Source organism: Phalangium opilio, unplaced genomic scaffold (genome assembly GCF_054372755.1).
Source record: "Phalangium opilio isolate 3A_F unplaced genomic scaffold, DU_Popi_V2 ptg000093l_1, whole genome shotgun sequence".
Lineage (NCBI taxonomy): Eukaryota > Metazoa > Arthropoda > Arachnida > Opiliones > Phalangiidae > Phalangium > Phalangium opilio.
The window spans coordinates 4,404,056-4,419,286 of NW_028324198.1; the positions used below are offsets into that span (position 1 = coordinate 4,404,056).

General features: G+C 43.4%; 2 protein-coding genes across 2 annotated transcripts; both read left to right on the forward strand.

Moving 5' to 3' along the window:
* Window positions 1-2,669: 2,669 nt before the first annotated feature.
* LOC149640696 (uncharacterized) lies at window positions 2,670-3,802 on the forward strand. The gene is made up of 3 exons (XM_089850685.1): window positions 2,670-2,970; window positions 3,046-3,371; window positions 3,539-3,802. Exons 1-3 carry the CDS (start codon window positions 2,670-2,672, stop codon window positions 3,800-3,802), a joined length of 891 nt encoding a protein of 296 aa, XP_089706811.1.
* A 6,986-nt stretch (window positions 3,803-10,788) lies between these two features.
* On the forward strand, window positions 10,789-11,727 carry LOC149640697 (uncharacterized protein F54H12.2-like). Its single transcript, XM_089850686.1, has one exon. The coding sequence runs from the start codon at window positions 10,789-10,791 to the stop codon at window positions 11,725-11,727; it is 939 nt and encodes a 312-aa protein (XP_089706812.1).
* Window positions 11,728-15,231: the final 3,504 nt, after the last annotated feature.

A 15,231-nucleotide genomic window follows, 5' to 3' on the forward strand; every position in this document is an offset into this window, starting at 1 on the left:
TACAATGTAAGTATAGTTTTTGTGGACTTGGTGTTTTTTAAAGCTATAGTTTGGATGTAAAACTTAGTTTTTTTTCTATTTGACAGAATGTCTGCCGTAGTGCTATTTCCCCTATCAGATGAGAAAGTAATTGAGGTTACCCCAAAGTTAGACGTACGACTAGGGTTCAAAGACAGTTCTACGGGACTCATACTTCACCAGTCCGATTTCCACGAGCTATACGCTAGGAAGGATGAAATATTCAAGTTCTTCGAAACCGACGACGCCCCGGAGACATCATGGTTCTTTACCGGTTGTGAAACGAAGCGTGTGGAGTTGCGAACATATCGAGACCGTAAGATTATAGACATCAGGGAACTATTCCCCGGGACAGGTGCTATGTACGGCAAGTTCTTCCCAACAAAGAAGGGATTCGCCGTTGGACACTACCTTGCCAAGACGTTAATGGATACGTATAAAGACGTAGTCACATTTCTTAACGAGGCGAATCGGGTGCGCACATTATTAAGAAAATGTATTGTAGAACAATTGAAATCAAACATCCGTAAATGCTGTTACGGATGTAGTATTGATCATCTCTCCCAAACCCAACACGATTGTTTAAATGGGTGGGAAATCCGTGTTTCAATGAACTTTGACACCGCGATAAGTAATCTTGATTATGTTGAAATTTATAAGATATTTACCCTAAGCACTTTTCTAAGTGACGAATTTTGTAAGTCTATGATTGGTCAAATCGTATGTAATGCCAAAGAATATTTATAAATAAAAAACAACTTGATCCTTAAAAGTGATTCATTCCTTAAAATGGACTTCAGCTTACAACACCTATTTAATGGTCTAATAGCCGGGGCGACACAATCGGGAAAATCATACTTTGTAGCTAACCTTAAAAAGTATAAAGATATATGTATATCACCCCCTCCAGATAGGATAATATGGTGTTACACTGAATATCAACCGAAATTATTTAACTCGGTATTAGATCACACGCCTTCCGTAGAATTTCACGAAGGTATATTAAATGTGAATATATTACACTCCAATATCAAGAATTTTGTTATACTTGATGATTTACTTTGTGAAATATCTAATAACAAGGATGTGTGAAATATCTAATAACAAGGATGTAACTAATTTGTTCATACGGGGCTCGCACCATAAAAACACCTCTGTTTTTATTTTGATGCAAAATTTATATTACCCCGGGAAGGAAATTAGAACATTAAATTTAAACGCCCACTACTTGATAATATTCAAATCTCCCCGAGATAAATCGGCTATATTTCATTTAGCCAAACAGATTTGTCCCATTAATAGTAAATACGTCATCGACGCGTTCCATCAGGGAATTGCTAGAGAATTTGGGTATTTATGGGTTTATTTAAAGCCAACGACGTCAGATGATCATAGACTACGGATGGGACTCATACCGGGCGAAGAAGCCGCAGTCTATATTCCAAAATGAAAAGAGTGCATACGCATCAACATTTCTTAAAGTATCTGACTACTTGTAATGCGTGTCAGAGAAAATACGCTATCAAACACGCTAGTAATGACTCTATCAAGGCTATAGTGGAATGTTGTGTAAATGATCTACGCGGTAACGTGAAGTTATCAGATGACCAGAAGAAACGATTGAATAAGCACTGTCTAATGTTACGGAAGTTATCTAAACAAAGCACTGTAGCAAAACGAAAAAATATCCTTATTCAAAAAGGTGAATTTTTACCTCTTTTGTTAGCACCCCTCTTATCACTTGTTAGCAGTGCTGCCGGTGCGGCTATAAGCAGAGCAATTAAAAATGGCTAGAAAGATGATTTTGGGACCTGAAGAGGTTTACCGTCGATTAAACTCGCAACCAAAAGTTGAACTTGGTGAAAATTTGGATACGAAGACTGTTTTGGAAGACAACAAATTGAACCAGACGCAAAAAGTTAACATGTACAATCATTTACTAACGAGTGCTATTAACAAAAGAAAAAAGAAAAAACCTGTTAAACAACAGAAAAAGAAAGATTGGTATTCTGAAATTGCCATGACAATACCAGATTCACACCTCAAACCAGCCATTGCCTTATACAAGTGGATTGATATCAACGCAGAGATTAATTGGTCCCCCAACAGGGAACTTATACACAGGGGACAACCAATCGTCGGGTCGAATATTATGGATATTTTACACGAATCCGTTAAAGGTTATAAAAGTAAACCGAAACACACTGTCGTTGGAATAAATCAGTTTTACGAAATGTTAATAAAAGAAAATGTACCAAAAACTATCGTGAGAAATAAATTCCCCTTTGGAGACTATACGAGTGTTGTACCAAATACCTATCTCGATGTATCTAAAAGCGATTTACCGAAAATTGATTATTATCCCCCAACCCCGGATTCCCACTATGGTAATGGTCTCCACACTTGGATAAACTTGAAATAAAAAGAACATATATCAATATCACGTTTCATTTCTTTCACTAATTACTTACGCCTTATCATGGACGGATGTAACGATCCTTCTCCCACAGGGCTTCTAGCCTCCCTGTCCGTTTTATTTTTAAATAATGCCAAAGTTATTACGGCGCTTTTGATATTATTTCTTATTATATTTATCGAGTTATCAAATTTCCCTTATTGGTATACTCAAAAAACCTTAAACTGCACGACTAATGGATAAACTAGAAGAAATATACTTCAATGAAAAAGATCCGGGGAGCTTCGGAGGTGTACAAGGACTATATAGGGCTGCGAGAGAAAAGGGAATTAACGTTTCCTTAAATGATGTTATTGAGTTCCTACAACGTCAAGATACGTACACGCTACACAAACCCGCGAGGCACAACTTCAGAAGGAACAAGACTATTGTGTACGGTATATATGAACAATGGCAACTTGATCTGGCAGACATGCAAAACATCAAGCGTCATAACGACGGATATAGATTTCTACTGTGTTGTATTGACGTATTCAGTAAATTTGCTTTCGCCGTTGCTATTAAAGACAAGAAAGGACCTACGATGGTTGCGGCGTTTAGATCCGTTTGAGAGTCTGATAGAAAACCCAAGATTGTTCAGTCGGATCATGGGAATGAATTTTTAAATAAAGAATTGCAAAGTGAATTGAAACGTTTGGATATCAAGTTTTTCGCCACACACTCGGAAGTGAAATGCAGTATAGTTGAACGATTTAATCGAACCTTGAAGGAGCGAATGTACCGCTATTTTACACAAAACAACACCTACAAATACATTGATGTTTTACCAGACTTATTGGAATCGTATAATAACAACTACCACAAATCAATTAAATGCAAACCCACAGAAGTGACGGAGGAAAATTCGAAACAAATCTGGTTAAATTTGTACGGAAAAGTAAACTTTTCACCACCAGTTTCATACCCCCTTTGAAATTGATGATTTAGTTAGAATAAGCAAAAATAAAGGACGTATGAAAAAGGGTATTTGGCCAATTATACCGAAGAACTATTCAAAGTAACAGAACGGATCCCTAAAGAGATCCACCCGTAAATAAACTGAAGGATTTGAACTCCGAGCTCATTTCCGGTGTGTTCTACAAAGAGGAAATACAGAAAGTTGGCAAAGACCTAGAAAACTGTAAATTTAAAATTGAAAAAGTATTACGAAAACGTAAAAAACCTGACGGTACTAAGGAACTCCTCGTACGGTGGAGAGGGTATAGTTCCGAATTTGATTCCTGGGTGCAAGAAATCGACGTAAAACGAGTTTCTACATCACACTACCCTCTGATTCGTCAACGCAATATTTCAAAGGAAATACTATAAGCAAGTTCAGAACGTATCTACCAGAATCTATAATACTAGAGGAATATGACGAGGTTGCTCTGGCTGAAATAAGCTATCCCAGAACATGGAATAATGTAAAAAGGGAGTGCATAGTTCGCATTTGGGATAAATCGTTCGAAGGTGTTGTTTCGGATGAAATCCCAGAGGAAGGTTCCGGCTTAGCTGAATCCGAAGAGATAATTAACGGAGTGAATGAAAACTGGGATATAGCCATTATTATTATTGTTGATGAGGAGGGTACGCGCCCTAGCACCGATGCCAAAGGCATATTGTGCATCCTCGTAATCAGGCCTTGAATAGGCCTGTAGCTGCAGCGTAGCGAAGAATTCGCTCCACCGTGAGAGAGGAGACCCTCGAGGGTTCCAGGGTGTGTGAATCAAAATATTCTAATCTAAGCGAGGCGAAGTAGTCGCACTCGCAAAGTACGTGGGCGGATGTTTCTTCCATCTCCTGACACGACCTACAGAGAGGGTCGTCGGCAAAACCCATCAGATGGAGGTGCCTATTAAGCCGGCAATGCGCGGTCAAAAGACCGGTGGCCAGCCTAATATCCCATCTGCCGAGCGAAATTAGGTCCCTAGCACGAGACATGCAGGGACCATCGACAAACAACTTTGTCTGTCTCTGGCCCTCCATGCTGTGCCAGAGCTGATTTTGTATGACAGTCAACCTGTCATGCAGACACCGTTTGACGTGCCTGTAGGGGATGGGGACGGCCGGCTCCGGCCCCAAGAGCTTGGCCTCCGCACCCCTTTTCGCAAATCTATCGGCTTGCTCATTGCCATAATATCCGCTATGCCCTGGCACCCAGTACAGCAGAACCCTGTTGCAGGATGCCAGTCGCGCTAGCAGGTCGAGGCAGCTACGCACCAGTAGAGAAGAAATCTGACACTGGTTCAGAGCGTTCAGGGCAGCCTGACTGTCAGAATAAATTCTCACAGTCCGTCCGGTATACCCTTTGTTAATACAGTAATCTGCGCAATAACAGATCGCGGCAATTTCAGCCTGGAACACACTAGCGAAGGTGCCCAGGCAAGCAGAAAAGCCGACCCTTGTGGTTTGACAGTAATAGCCGGCGCCAGCGCCGGAATCAGTCTTGGAGCCATCGGTGAACCAAATGGTTTCACCCCCAGTGCCGAGAGGCAGCAGGTTAGTCCACTCTGCCCGACTGGGGAAGTGGATGCTGAATGGCTTAGTGAAATCAAAACTGGTAACGGTTTTGTCAGAGCACATCGTAAGCGACGGCTCAAGTGCGGCGTACTCCCGATAGAGCTTCGTATGGCTGTAATCCCAAAGTCTTGGAACCCAACAGCCACTAATGTTGAGCCTGTAGGCTCCCATGACAGCCTCCTCCTCAATGAAGAGATGAAGAGGAAGCATGTCAAGGAGCACCTCCAGGGAAGCAGTTGGGGTCGATCTCATGGCCCCCGTAACACCAATGCAGGCAAGCCTTTGAAGCTTGCGCAGGGCAGCCTGCACCGTCTTAAGCCGGACCCTTGTCCACCAGACAAGTGCCCCGTAAGATAGTATGGGTCTGATGATCCCAGTATAGAGCCAGTGTACAGCCTTGGGGTTGAGGCCCCAAGTCTGGCCGACAGAGCTCCTGGTCCTCCAGAAGAGCATCTTGGCCTTCTTAATACACCGATCAAGATGCGGCTTCCATGTGAGTCTACAATCAAAAGTCACCCCCAGGTATTTCACCTCGGAGGACTTTGTCAGGACCTGGCCAAAGAAAGAGATATCATTGAACAGATCCTTAGTATTCTTCCTCGTAAAAGGAACAAGGACAGTTTTATCAGGATTAACGGTGAGGTTAACCGCCTGACACCATTGCTCCACGCTAGAGAGAGCAGATCTCATAAGCGCGGTAACAGTATCCGGGAACTTCCCCGTAAAGACTATCGCTACATCGTCCGCATACCCGAAGCAGCAACAGCCCCCAGCACCCCCGAGCCTCCCCAGGAGCTCGTCCACCACCAGGCACCACAAGAGGGGGGAGAGCACTCCACCCTGAGGGCAGCCCCTGCTGGTAGTCACCCCTAGAGAGTCCCCAAGGAGGGACGCCGACACCTCGCGGTCGGTAAGCATGGACTTGATCCAGCGGCCAAGAGTGGCGCTGATGCCAAATCTCTCAACAGCTTCAGTAATAACCGAGCTAGAGACCTTGTCAAAGGCCCCCTCGATATCGAGGAAGACAGCCAGTGAAATTTCCTGAAACTCGAATGCCCTATCCAGGCAATTCGTAAGGCCGTGAAGGGCCGTCTCAGTGGATTTGCCTTTTTGGTAGGCAAATTGTGAAGAAGAGAGAGGAGTTACCGAAAGTACCTCGTCTCTGATGTACCTGTCCACCAACTTCTCCAGAATTTTGAGGAAGAAGGAGGTCAGGCATATGGGTCTAAATGCTTTCGCCTCGAGATAGGAAGCCTTCCCGGGCTTGGGAATAAAGATGACCCTAGAGCGTTTCCAGTCACGAGGTATGTGACCGAGAGCAATGCAAAGTCTGTAGATCTTGCATAGCGGAGAGGCGATGTGGTCTAAGCCCTCCTGCAAAAGCAGAGGGAAGACCCCATCGGGTCCCGGAGACTTGTAGGGCTCAAAACAGTTGACAGCCCACCGAAGCTTGGGAATCGTGACAACCTGTCTGGCTACAAGCCAGTCTTCCCTCTTAGCCCTGTGCAGGACAGGGTAGAGAGAGTCAGGGTTTGTTGGATTAATAAAAGTAGAATCAGGAAAATGGACCTCCAGCATATGCTTGAGAGTCTCAGCCCCAGATTTAGTGTACACACCCTCCCGTAGCTTAATAGCATTAAGTCGATGTGTGCTGTCGTGCGCTAGAATCTTCATGACCCTAGCCGTGGCAGGGACATTGGAGATTTGCTCACAGAAGGTCCGCCAGGAGTCCTTCTTAGCAGCTCTAATGGCCCTGTTGTAGGCGTTAAGGGACTGCCTGTATCCAGCCCAGTCACCCGTGCGCTTGGCTTTGTTAAAGAGCCTGCGCGTGTATTTACGAAGCCGGCTGAGATCCGCGTTCCACCAAGGGACAAGCCTCGAGCGGTTGACGGTCTTAAGTGGGCAGTTCCGGTGGAACGACTCCATGATGGAGCACTGTAAATCACCAGCAGCCCGATCAAGATCCTTAGGTGAAGTAAGTTTAAGAGTGTGACCCCCTCCGTAGCGTAGGATTAGGTCTTCCCTATAGCTGGCCCAATTGGTCCGTTTTGGATTGCGTATCTCCGTCCCCGCCGGGACAGAGGTAGTCGCGACAGTGAAGCAGATGTGCCTATGATCCGAAAGAGACGGCTCATTAGACACATGCCAGTTAGACACGGAGGACACGAGGTTTTCCGTGGCTAGCGTGAGGTCAATGACCTCCCTTCTATTAGAAGTAACAAAAGTAGGTTCATTGTTTTGATTAAGAATATAGAGTTTACAACCAACTAAATATTCTAGTAAATCATCACCCCTCTTGTTGCAGTCAGAGCTGCCCCACGTGATGTGATGAGCATTGGCATCGCAGCCAATGATTAGTTTGTCCCCTCTCTTTTCACATTGATTGACCAAATTGATCACCTCAATTGTCGGGAGAGAGTCCGCGTCGTGGGCAAAGTATGCGGAGGCAGCCGTGATAGTCAACTTGGCATGCCCAGTGGCCAGGACTAGATTCACGGCCGCCGTGTCCTGGGACGTGTACAGCGGTAGAGAGATACAACAAAGATCCCTCCGAACCAAAATACACGCCCTAGGTCTAGCAGCAGTTTGGTCATAGAATAGTGACCCCGCCGCGTCAAGACCGAGGATTTTGCCATGGCAAATCCACGGTTCTTGTATGAGGGCCAGATCAAGACCCTCTATAGCAAACCTCCTGCAGAGTACCGCAGAGGCCGCCTTACTATGGTGCAAGTTGATTTGAATTGCACGTAGCGTCCCCATGGTCCCTAAGAGAGGGGTTCAGAAGGGACCTAGCTACACCTCATCGGTCCCGAGAGGGCTAATGGCACCTCCCCCCCCGACAGGCGAGCTCCCAGTCCCAAGATCCTCCCCTTCACCAGGACCACTAGAACGCTCATCGGCTGAACCCCGAAGGGTCCCATCCGATTCTTCCAGTAGGGTGGACTCATCCATGGAAGAACAGACTTCCGAATGAGCCACCCCCCCTCCCCCTCTGTGCCTAGAGCGACACCAGAGAGCTCCTCCGCGAGATCCCCCATCTCGCTAGTCCCACCCCCCGCCGCAGACTCGGCTACAGTGGTTTTAGTGGTTTCCGTGTTCTGAAGGAGTTTGAAGGAACCCTTGTCCACTCCAGTATAGCCCACGAAACCAGCATTCTTAATGGCTTCCAATGAGGAGCCATCAATTAGCAGTACCCAGTACCGTACGGCCCTGTCCACGTACGTCCGGATACATTTCCAGCGTTCAGTGGCAAAACCTGCATTAAGGACCTTTAGGCGCCGAAACAGCACCGCCGGCTCCTTGGTGATCTGGTCCTTGGTGCGGAACATTACCTTAAACGGCTTAGGGAGTTCGCTAGCTCTCATTACTGAGAGCACCGCATCCCCCACCACCGAGTAGGCTAAGTTGTCCTTCAACCATTGCCCAGTGAACGAATCCTCACAGGAGTATACTAGGGCCCCGGTCGTCAGGCTAAAGTTCGCAAGGCGCGGTAGAGGGCTCCCCGAAGGTATCCCATCCAGCGCCCTTAGAATCGCCTTCTGAATTGGGCCCACGTCTTCCTCCGTGATGACCGCCGTCGGATAGCCTTTTTTGACAATGGCCATCTTTTCTGAGTTGGCGGCGTCACTATAGGACTTAGCCTTTTTCGACGCCGCCTGCGAGGTACTTGGTGAGGGAGTCGAATCCTCCGCTCTGGGCCTCTTCATTGGGTTGTCACGAGCCATCGCACCCCCAGCGGCGGTGGAGACCGTTTCAGACCCCGATTTGACCTTTTGCCGAGCAATCCGTCGTTTGAGACGACGACGCACGGTACTTTTCGAGGGCTTGCCAGACACACGCACCGATAAATCGGCACGAGTATCGCTGGATACAAGCCCTTGTGAAGTGGTATCAGTGTGGGTTCTGCCTTGAGCAGACCCCTGCACCGTAGGTTTGGTAGTGTTAGAGTTGTTTTGATTTGATTTATCCATGGGAATCCCACGAGTAAGGGGGAAAGTAAAAGGTCACCACCCGGTAGTCCCCCACCCGGGTGGAAGGCTAGATACAACTGGGTGTCGCCCGGTGCCCCGAGGGGATCGTTAGCGATACCGAAGTTTTACTTCCCCAGTACCATGCAGCCCTCGGCACGATGCCTCAACACCTTGGCTTGGGAAGGGCGCGTATCCGCTTAGCCCACACAACGTAGTGGTTAACCAGCTCTCACCACCGAGGAGGTGTGATACTGCGCATCGATGAGGACCCAAGCTAGCGTGTGTGAAGTTAAAAACGCGAGCGGGAAGCCAAAGCAAGGGGGGGAAAAAGATACACCCCATCTAGCTTGCGTCCCCAACTTCGAGAGCCGGGATATAGCCATAGTTATACCTCCCGGATATTACGGTTCTGTAGAGGAATTACTCGAAATATTGTCAATCGACGATGCTGGTGCTAATGAAAAAAATTAAAATCTAGGGTTGAGTTTTCATACAACAAACCAAATCGACGGGTGATGGTTGAGTTGATAGGGACGAACGAACTTTTTATATCCCAAGCGAAATTGCCATTATATTGGGGTTCACTAGGAAACCGAAGAAAGACGTTACCGTGGTCACTTCCATGACAGTCCCATTCAGTTGCGATATGGATGCTGGAATGCACTCCTTATTCGAATACTCTGATATAATTCAGTCTCGATCAGTAGGAGACTCTGACGTCCCTCTCTTAAGAATTATAAGTATCAACGGGAAGGATGGAGACACGGTGGAAAAAGAGTTTGCTAAACCTCATATGCCAATAGCGAAAAACAAGTTCCAGACAATTGAAATAAACATTATGAGTGAAATGGGTGAACCGGTAAAGTTCGAACGTGGGAAATTTCACGTCACTCTACATTTCAGACCCCGAAGAACTTGGCACTTGTTATAAGAACTACGTTGAATTCAATCTCCACCCCATTTATGACGTGATTGTCAAAGTGTAAGGATGTCTCCATATAATACGGGTCACGTTTCTGTTAAGGATTATGAGGACTATTATCTAAATCAAATTGGACATGGATCCATCCCAGTATATAGAGGTTTGGCCGTGCAACGTGGTTATGGCCTGGGGTCAATTATCTCGTCAGCGTTCAGATCAGCCATGCCATTACTTAAAAGGGGTGCCACGTTCCTAGGTCGAAAGTTTTTAAACACTGGCGCGAAAATTGCGACGGATTATACAAGCGGTGTACCCATTAAACAATCATTGAGAACTAGGGGTAAAGAAGCGGGTAAGGAAACATTGAGAAGGGCGGCCGAAAAAGTTACCAAGCTAACTGGAAACGGACGTAAAAGGAAACGCAAAGTGTCACCCATCATCAGTTCTGTTCGAGCTAAGAAGAAGAGAAGGTCGTCATCTTTACACCCGGATATATTTTCATAATGTCGCTCGCACACCCAAACTCTTTGAATAGCGTCAGCTCGGAACTAAATGTTTTTCACGTACCCTATACCCAAACTGGGATAATAGGAAGTCAATGGGTGGAGTATAACTCTACCTCCAACGTAGATGAAAATCAGGCTATTATATTTCCCGTCACCGGGAACTTCGAGTCATACATGGACTTGAAAAACACGCTCCTGCATTTACAAGTAAAAGTGGTTAAAGCGGATGGGTCTCTACCTAAAGCCGCTGTGTACGATGCGAATGGTGATTTAACTACTCAGGCGGATAAAGTTGGACCCGAAAACCTTTTACTCTCCAGTCTTTTTAGTGAACTACACGTATCATTGAATGATAGATAAGTTACATCATGTCCTCAACAATACGCATTCAAGAGCATGATTCAAACGCTATTGACATTTGGTTGTCCAGCGAAAAACAGTTTTTTGACCAGGGCACTATTCTACAAAGATACGGTGGGACACTTGGACGACTTTTTCGAAAATGAAGGGTTTTTGAAACGGAGTAAATTCGCCCAAAATGGGGTTATAGACTTGATTGGTGTCGTACACGCTGATATATGCCAGCAAAATCGCTTCATCCCTTACCTAGTCGATGTGAATTTTAAATTTATCAAAAGTCCCAACGAATTCTGCTTACATGCGGATGGAATTAAAGCGAAAGTTATATTAACCCACGCTTCGTTATACATAAGGAGAGTTAAACTAACCCCCGAGATTATGATATCACACGCCAAAACCCTGGAAATGGCCACGATGAAATACCCCATAACACGTACGGAATGTAATAGGTTTTCCATATCTCAAGGAAGCAAAATAGCAGTCAAAGACAATTTATTTAGCGGTCAACAACCGAATAAAGTTGAATTTGGATTTGTAGACCAGAACGCGTTTTTGGGTGATTATAAAAAGTCGCCTTTCAATTTTAAAAATGAAGCGGTGACTCAAATCACCTTATCCGTTGATGGGGTTAGCGTACCCCATAAACCCTTAAACCCCTACTTTAAGGATAACCTATGTATGAGATCGTACGCCAATCTCTTTCTTCAAACCGGGCAATGGAATATCGACGAGGGTAATTTCATTGACCGTGACGAGTTCGCCAATGGTAATGCTCTTTTCGTATTCGACTTGACCCCCGACCTGAATGGTAGTTCGACTGAAAGTTTCAACTTTATAAAGAACGGTAGTGTCCGATTGGAGTTAATATTTGCCGAAGCGCTACCGGCTACAATTGCCGTCGTTTACTATTCAGAATTCCAATCTTTGATTGAAATTGACAAAAATCGAGCCGTTTTATTCGATCAAAGCTCATAATGGACTCCTAACAACTTGAGAGAATATTAAGGCGCGACCCATACGCTAAAAATCTGTTAAGGGGTACTTTTGCGGCGTCTCGCAAAAAGACTGGGTTTCTAATCTTTCATATTCCATGTCTCCCTAAAAGACCGGGTTTATAATCTTTCATATTCCATGTCTCGCAAAAAGACTGGGTTTCTAATCTTTCATATTCCATGTCTCCCAAAAATACCGGGTTTCAAATCTTTCATATTCCATCTCTCCCTAAAAGACCGGGTTTATAATCTTTCATATTCCATGTCTCGCAAAAAGACTGGGTTTCTAATCATTCATATTCCATGTCTCCCAAAAATACCGGGTTTCTAATCTTTCATATTCCATCTCTCCCTATAAGACCGGGTTTATAATCTTTCATATTCCTTGTCTCCCTAAAAGACTGGGTTTCTAATCTTTGATATTCCATGTCTCCCAAAAATACCGGGTTTATATTCCATGTCTCGCAAAAAGACTGGGTTTCTAATCTTTCATATTCCATGTCTCCCTAAAAGACCGGGTTTATAATCTTTCATATTCCATGTCTCCCTAAAAGACTGGGTTTATAATCTTTCATATTCCATGTCTCGCAAAAAGACTGGGTTTCTAATCTTTCATATTCCATGTCTCCCTAAAAGACCGGGTTTATAATCTTTCATATTCCATCTCTCCCTAAAAGACTGGGTTTATAATCTTTCATATTCCATGTCTCGCAAAAAGACTGGGTTTATGATCTTTCATATTCCATGTCTCGCAAAAAGACTGGGTTTCTAATCTTTCATATTCCATCTCTCCCTAAAAGACCGGGTTTATAATCTTTCATATTCCATGTCTCGCAAAAAGACTGGGTTTCTAATCTTTCATATTCCATCTCTCCCTAAAAGACCGGTTTATAATCTTTCATATTCCATCTCTCCCAAAAATATAGGGTTTCTAATCTTTCATAATCCATGTCTCCCAAAAATACCGGGTTTCAAATCTTTCATATTCCATCTCTCCCAAAAATACCGGGTTTATGATCTTTCATATTCCATGTCTCGCAAAAAGACTGGGTTTCTAATCTTTCATATTCCATGTCTCCCTAAAAGACCGGGTTTATAATCTTTCCTATTCCATTTCTCGCAAAAAGACTGGGTTTCTAATCTTTCATATTCCATCTCTCCCTAAAAGACCGGGTTTATAATCTTTCATATTCCATGTCTCGAAAAAAGACTGGGTTTCTAATCTTTCATATTCCATCTCTCCCTAAAAGACCGGGTTTATTATCTTTCATATTCCATCTCTCCCTAAAAGACCGGGTTTATAATCTTTCATATTCCATGTCTCGCAAAAAGACTGGGTTTCTAATCTTTCATATTCCATGTCTCCCAAAAATACCGGGTTTCAAATCTTTCATATTCCATCTCTCCCTAAAAGACCGGGTTTATAATCTTTCATATTCCATGTCTCGCAAAAAGACTGGGTTTCTAATCTTTCATATTCCATGTCTCCCAAAGAGACTGGGTTTCTAATCTTTCATATTCCATCTCTCCCTAAAAGACCGGGTTTATAATCTTTCATATTCCATCTCTCCCTAAAAGACCGGGTTTATAATCTTTCATATTCCATGTCTCGCAAAAAGACTGGGTTTATAATCTTTCATATTCCATGTCTCGCAAAAAGACTGGGTTTCTAATCTTTCATATTCCATGTCTCCCAAAAAGACCGGGTTTTTAATATTTCATATTCCATGTCTCCCTAAAAGACCGGGTTTATAATCTTTCATATTCCATCTCTCCCAAAAATACCGGGTTTATAATCTTTCATATTCCATGTCTCGCAAAAAGACTGGGTTTCTAATCTTTCATATTCCATGTCTCCCAAAAAGACTGGGTTTCTAATCTTTCATATTCCATGTCTCGCAAAAAGACTGGGTTTCAAATCTTTCATATTCCATCTCTCCCTAAAAGACCGGGTTTATAATCTTTCATATTCCATCTCTCCCTTAAAGACTGGGTTTCTAATCTTTCATATTCATGCCTCCCAAAAATACCGGGTTTCAAATCTTTCATATTCCATCTCTCCCAAAAATACCGGGTTTCTAATCTTTCATATTCCATGTCTCCCAAAAATTCCGGGTTTCAAATCTTTCATATTCCATCTCTCCCAAAAATACCGGGTTTCTAATCTTTCATATTACATCTCTCCCTAAAAGACCGGGTTTATAATCTTTCATATTCCATGTCTCGAAAAAAGACTGGGTTTCTAATCTTTCATATTCCATGTCTCCCAAAAAGACCGGGTTTCTAATATTTCATATTCCATGTCTCCCTAAAAGACCGGGTTTATAATCTTTCATATTCCATCTCTCCCAAAAATACCGGGTATATAATCTTTCATATTCCATGTCTTGCAAAAAGACTGGGTTTCTAATCTTTCATAATCCATGTCTCCCTAAAAGACCGGGTTTATAATCTTTCATATTCCATGTCTCGCAAAAAGACTGGGTTTCAAATCTTTCATATTCCATCTCTCCCTAAAAGACCGGGTTTCTAATCTTTCATATTCATGTCTCCCAAAAATACCGGGTTTCAAATCTTTCATATTCCATCTCTCCCAAAAATACCGGGTTTCTAATCTTTCATATTCCATGTCTCCCAAAAATACCGGGTTTCAAATCTTTCATATTCCATCTCTCCCAAAAATACCGGGTTTCTAATCTTTCATATTACATCTCTCCCTAAAAGACCGGGTTTATAATCTTTCATATTCCATGTCTCGCAAAAAGACTGGGTTTCTAATCTTTCATATTCCATGTCTCCCAAAAAGACTGGGTTTCTAATCTTTCATAGTCCATGTCTCGCAAAAAGACTGGGTTTCTAATCTTTCATATTCCATGTCTCGCAAAAAGACTGGGTTTCAAATCTTTCATATTCCATCTATCCCTAAAAGACCGGGTTTATAATCTTTCATATTCCATCTCTCCCTAAAAGACTGGGTTTCTAATCTTTCATATTCATGCCTCCCAAAAATACCGGGTTTCAAATCTTTCATATTCCATCTCTCCCAAAAATACCGGGTTTCTAATCTTTCACATTCCATGTCTCCCAAAAATACCGGGTTTCAAATCTTTCATATTCCATCTCTCCCAAAAATACCGGGTTTCTAATCTTTCATATTACATCTCTCCCTAAAAGACCGGGTTTATAATCTTTCATATTCCATGTCTCGCAAAAAGACTGGGTTTCTAATCTTTCATATTCCATGTCTCCCAAAAATACCGGGTTTCTAATATTTCATATTCCATGTCTCCCTAAAAGACCGGGTTTATAATCTTTCATATTCCATCTCTCCCAAAAATACCGGGTTTATAATCTTTCATATTCCATGTCTCGCAAAAAGACTGGGTTTCTAATCTTTCATAATCCATGTCTCCCTAAAAGACCGGGTTTATAATTTTTCATATTCCATGTCTCGCAAAAAGACTGGGTTTCTAATCTTTCATATTCC